The sequence below is a fragment of the Alligator mississippiensis genome, chromosome 4 (assembly GCF_030867095.1).
Source record: "Alligator mississippiensis isolate rAllMis1 chromosome 4, rAllMis1, whole genome shotgun sequence".
Classification (NCBI taxonomy): Eukaryota; Metazoa; Chordata; order Crocodylia; family Alligatoridae; genus Alligator; species Alligator mississippiensis.
In genome coordinates this window covers 62353236-62359235 of record NC_081827.1, presented here as the reverse complement: position 1 = coordinate 62359235, position 6000 = coordinate 62353236, and the positions used below count along the sequence as shown (strand labels likewise).

Sequence of the window (6000 nt, the reverse complement as noted above, 5' to 3'; positions counted from 1 at the left end):
GTTAACTTTGCATCCCTGCCTCATTCTACCACAGCATCCAGCTGTATATAGAGGATGAAGCAGGCATCCTGTGGGAAAAAAGTAATTATGACTTAATCATATAATAATTTCTGACCCAGCTTTGCTAGGGCTGTTCAGGAACAAGTCCAGCCCCTTGTGCAAGCTGGGACATCACAGCCTTGCTCTAACTTGTACTAACTGGTGTAATATCAGGGAGAGGTCACTAGAGTACAGCAGCATGTAAAAGCAACCAAACATCCAGGATTTTCCAGGAGAGGCTGGAATGTGGTCACTGTGTCCCTGAGGACTCAAATTCGAAAAAAAGGGATCCTGGATCTGCAGCTGGCAGCATCCTGTCAAGGGACAGTGTCAGGGGACTGTAACTTAAGTAGCTATGAACCCGAGCAATAGTATTGACTTTTGGTTGCTAGAAAGGAGTAGGGGGCTGAGATTAAACCTTTGCACATGGCTCCCCTGATCTTGTGGCATCCACTGAGAAGAGATGACACAGCAAAGGTTGCTATTTTATTCCTTGTAGGTCAAGAGGCCTCTTCCTAGGCATTGAACATATTTTTAACTACCTTTGCAGCAGCAGGACGTTGGCTGCTTTGCTTCCCCCTTCTTTACCTTTAGATTAGGGTGTCATGTCCTGTATTGTGTCAGGGTTTAAGCTAGTTTTACTAACAGGAAGACAGAAGAGGACAACAGAAAAGAAATGGCAGACCTCACCTGGTGGAGAGGGATCTGGCATAGACTTTTTCAGGAGTAGACCCTCTGAGGAGGGCAGTGGGTGAGGGTATGGGTAGGGAAATGGGCGTGCTGTCAAGCAGTGCAAACGGTGTAACGGGTTTATAGTGTGCTTTGAGTTGCTAAGTGAACCACAAGGGCCACCTGGCAGAGTGTTGGAGGTGAAGATATATATGTATATTTATTTATATATATAGAAATAAATATTTTTGCAAAAAAAGGTAGTTTTACTAAGAGGTTGACCAATGGATTTGCATGGGATGGTTTGGATAGGGACAATCCTGCCTCAGGCAGGGGGCTAAACTAATTGACCCCACTAGGTCCCTTCCAACCCTGCTTCTTTATGCCTGCCTGTGATTCTGTGAACCGGTGGTGGCAGAACTGTATTGGCAAGTTGCTGCTCCCAGAAGAGCAGCTTAGCTTTGCCCCGTTCAGTGGCTGAGCTCATTAGCCAGGATGCAGCATTCTTTGAAAGGGGGGCAAACAGTTTCTAGTTTGGGGACAAGGCTCTTCAGGTAGATGTGATATCTTGTATTAGACCAACCAACTAGTTGGAAAAAAGTTCCTTGTAAGCTTTTGAGCACAAACACACTTTGTCAGGCATTGGGAAACTTGGCTGATGTTATGAGTTCTCCAAGGTAGAAAGTTTTCTAGTTTGGGAGTCACTGTGGTTGGTGGGGGGGACCTCCCAAGAGGGAGGCAGCCCAGTCAGGCCCACGTGGCACTGCGGCTAAGTCTGCTGTGCCCGGCTGCCTGAAGGCAGCTGCTACAATTGTCACCGAGCTTCGGCCAGTGACCTCTGGCCCCGGGGGTCTCCGATTTGGCTCTCTGGTAGCCTTTTAGTTGGGGGACCCTTCTCAGGCTCGTGCTGAGGGCTGAGGTAAGCAGGGCTGCTCCTGTGCGGGCCAAGCCAGCCCCCTTGAGCATGAATGCTGCATGCCCCCAGAGGCTGGGGGGCACGGCGGCTGCCTGCAGGTAGTGGCAGCGGTTGCATGGTGGTGGCAAGCAGGGGGCTCCCGTAGGCAGCCGTGACAGTGTCGGTGGTTGGGTGGGGAGTGCTGACCAGCGGTTGGCGACAGCCTGCAGACGCCGCTGGCAGCGTCAGTGTTGGGGGACTGCCTTTAGGCACTGCCAGTGGTGTTGGTGGCGGGGGGCAGTGTGTGTTTTGCAGGGGGTGCACTGCCAATCTCGGGGGGCGCACATTCCCCTATGCCTGGCCCATGCCCTTGAGGGTCGAGGGAGCAGGGCTAAGCTCAAGCCCTCAGGGATGCCAAGAAGCGCAGGCTTGGTGTTGAGCTTGCTTTCACTTGAAATAAAACGATGGAGGATCACACAGACAAACTGGAGATGTCCTAGGAAGCCGTTCAAGTCCCCTCCGACGAGGTGGGGCGAGGCAGGGGGCTCCTGGGGTGGGGAGCAACCCGCTCTCCCTCAGGCTGGCTCCGGCGCTGCCCCCTCCTGCTCCTCTGACGGGGCAGGGGCAGGGGCAGGGGCAGGGGCAGGGGGCGGGCCCGGCCGGGCCCCGCGCTCGGAGGCGGGCGGAGGAGGGGGAAAGTTTGCGGAGCGGCGGGCAGCGCGCCGCACCTCTCTCCTCCGCGCCGCCCCAGCAGCTCCGCCGGCGCAGCCCGCGCCATGCGCTGCCCGCCGGGCAGCCGCCGCCTGCGCCTCCTTCCGCTCCCGCTGCCGGTGCCGGTGCTGGTGCTGGTGCTGTGCAGCCTGCGGGCGCCGCGTGCGGGGGGCTCGGCCTGCCCCGCGCCCTGCCGCTGCCGCGGGGACCTGCTGGACTGCAGCCGCCTGCAGCTGAGCCGGGCCCCCGAGCGGCTGCCGCCCGCGGGGGTGCAGCTGTGAGTATCCCGGGGGCGCTTCGCACTTGGTGGTGGGCTGGGGGGGCTGCCTCTTCCCCCATCACACGCACAGGTGGCTCCTGGCCTCACCCCCCCTTCCAGCGCTCCCCGAAGCCCCCGTCCCCGGGGTCCCGACCTGCCCCCGGAGGGGCCCCACCTTGTGCCCTTGCTTTGGGAGAAGAGCAAGGAGGCCGGGGCGGACACGGGCAACTTTGCAAACAAAAGAAGGGGGTTATTACAACTTGTTCCCTCCAGAGAGCTGGTGGTTGGCAGTGCTGTCAGGCCTGTCTTAATTTAAAAGGAAAAAGAAAGAAAACAACTCTGTAGTGGCTTGATTGGGAACCGAGAGTTCATCTTCGAGCGACAAGTCTTTTTTCTTCTTTTTGTGGGAAGTTGCCGCATTGGCTAGCTGGACTCTCGGTGGCAGGCGTGCAAGGGTGCTGGTGCAGAAGTGGTATGGGAGGCGAGGCTATCGGAGGGTGATCCCTTTCTTTGAGCCAGCTGCGTAGCCAGGATCCAGTTCGACAAATGTTCGAATGCAAGACGTCCTTTCTCGGACCCATTCGAAAGCTTGCCTAACGTTGTCCCAGCTACACAGTTGGCGGAATGAAAGAGGTTGCTCTAAGAAAGACACACCACTCACTTATGGGGGTTGGACTCTGACCTACTGAGGTCCTTTCCGACCCTAACATCTATGAATTTATGCCCTTCTTGATCTTATTCTGCTAGAGCTTTGAGGGTTTAAAAAAGGTATTGTGACTACAGGAGATAATGTTCATGTTGAACAAACTTGCTGAACACTCCTGTCCTCTTAAAATGCTGCATGTAGAGTTTACTTGTGTGACAGATATTTGATGGACAGATCAGTTATTGAAGTTTTCTGAAAGGAAGAAAACAATTGCCCCAATCTGGAACTATATTTACCTTTGTTCTTCATTTCTTGTTACTCAAATCACTTCAGTATTAGTTTTATGATTTTTCTGTTACATTTTGAAAGCAGATAGAGATAAGCACTTTAAAGTAAACAGGAAAGCTTTCAATTAGTTGTGGCTAATTCCACTCAATTGCCTTGTCTGGAGGTCATGCTGCTTTATTCATGAAATGTGGATGGCTGTGTTGACAACATGTGGAACTGGACATAAGAATGACTGTGAGGTGAATGCTTCCATGATTTGGCGATCGAAGTGACAGAAAAGAAACTTAAACTTTCCTTTTGGCTTAGTTGACTGATACATTTTAACAACTTATTGGATCTGCTTTATATTCAATAACTTGGTGCTTCCTGATGAATTTCGATCTCCTATTATTTTGAGCTATTTTAAGATAAAATAAAACTTTTCACAAACCTTGCTAGATATATCTGAAAACTAAAATTGCTTTACCTGACTGCTGTTTGCTAAAATCCACATTAAGAGTACAACAGATTTTAAAACCAAGGGAAATGCAATTAATTTATATGAAACTCTCTCTCTCATTTTTAAGAGTCTTTAAAAATATAACTATTTAGTTGGTCTAATAACAGAGATCACATTTACCTTGTGACAAAGAACCTTGTCTACTCACGTCCTTAGACCAACATGGCTACAACAAACACCCCCTTTAAATATATTGCATTTACACCAGTAATCACATGAAACTATCTTTTGACAGTTACTTTCTTGATAGACAGAAGACAAAATTGCATGGTTTTTTGTTAGCACAGTAGAGGCTTTCTAATCGGAGTTCCCTTGGTAGTGTAAATTGTCCTGATATAAGTTCACATTCCTTTAAAAGAAGTGTGAGAAAATACGTTCCACTTATATAAATAAGCATTGGGCCTCTTGTAAGAAACCCTGCTGTGATTGCTCCTTGGACAGCTGTGTCACTTGGTCTTAAGCTCCAAGGGGTCCATCTTTGTAGGTGTCACCAAACCATGTGGTCCAGCTACTTTTGTGTAAATGTTTCTTTGGTTTGTGTCAAATATCTTAGAAGTTGAGTTCCTTTTCTCCTTTCCCTCCCCTTTTATAAGAGAACAAGGTAATATATATGGCATTGTCCATTGATTCCTGCTATTTAGTATTTGGAATTTACATTGCAAGAAGTGTGAGAGAAGGCTTTTCAGATTAACATAAAGAAAAAAAATGTTTGAGTTTAGTGTGGGTCACTCCAAACCATTTGTTTACTAGTAGTAAGTGACTGTGCATATATGGGGGTTTAGGTTGTAGCCGTGTTGGTCTAAGAACATAGGCAGACAAGGTTCCTTGGGTGAAGTTGATATCTTTTATTAGACCAACCAAAATGGTTGGAGAATAGTTATTAAGCAAGCTTTCGGGTTCAAAAACCCTTCGTCAGGCTAAGGAAGCTGCAGCAGTTGGTGTGTGCTCTTCCTGGATGGAATGCATATATGGTATTCTTTTAATAGTAAATATTTCACAATAGTCTTTCCTGTATGTAGACAAAGCCAATAATTTAGCCGTATAGCTTCCAAGCTATTTTGGAAGAAAGTATCCATCACGCCAAGTTCTCAAGACCTTTCTCAGGAAAGAATTCCCATACGAGTCACTAATGGGACCTGGTCCCACTATGTGGGTCCCAGGACGCTAAATGAGATCAGGCCCATCTTTCTGACCTTCCTATATCCTGCAATCTCTCTTCCCGTAGGCAAAAAGATGTTGACTGATGTAAAGGACCTTCTAGTGTCAAGAAGAGATGTCATGGCCCTAAAGGCTTTTCTCATTCAAAGCTTTCTCTGAAACAAAATAAGATGGTGAGGTAGAATGTTGGATTGGTACAAACTGTATCAGCACAAACAGCAAAATTATGCTTAAATATTTGCACTTGGGTTCTGTCTTGTCAAAGTTGAAGTTACTGCTTCAGTTACCTAATTCATTTTACCAATATAGGGGTAAAGTGTAATGTAAAACAGGGGATACTGACCAGCTTCGAGGATCAGAGATAAGTACCTGATCTTCCTTAATGGGGTCTTTGCATAATTTAATGATAGTCCATTAAAAACTGATAAATATTTGTAGTACTTTGTGTACAGATGTCTTTTAAAGTTAGATTTCAGTTTACTTCTGGCAAGTGTGCCCTGAGATTGAAAGAATGTTGCTTTGTTAGAATTAATGTTTCATAACCAGAAGGGGGTGGGGGGGGAGGGGAAGAGAGAGGAGGGAAACTTGAACATTTGCCAGTGACTTCGGTATTTTTAAATTCTCTTTGGAAGTTTAGAATATATCTTACCAGGTTCACCTAGGAACACTAAAGCTGTCAATGAGACAGAAGGGAAAATCTAAAAGATGGTTTCAACTAGTGTTTGTGTTACATCTTTAGTATTTACATTTTATAAATCCTCTAGTTCTTTACCAGAATTGCCAGAAAAAAACCATGTATGGTTTTCACAGCTGTTTTTCAATATTTTCCAGACTAA

At 47.5% G+C, this 6000-nt stretch overlaps 1 protein-coding gene across 2 annotated transcripts in view; it reads left to right on the top strand.

Annotated features, from left to right (window-relative positions):
* Window positions 1-2312: 2312 nt before the first annotated feature.
* LRIG3 (leucine rich repeats and immunoglobulin like domains 3) overlaps window positions 2313-6000 on the top strand; it is a 67910-nt gene continuing 64222 nt past the window's right edge. The window contains exon 1 of one of the 2 annotated variants that reach the window (XM_059726041.1): window positions 2313-2591. In XM_059726041.1, the coding sequence (XP_059582024.1) occupies window positions 2380-2591 (212 nt within the window). In that variant the 5' untranslated portion in view covers window positions 2313-2379. The remainder of the gene's footprint in view (window positions 2592-6000) is intronic. The other variant, XM_006258847.3, reaches the window with a different exon arrangement.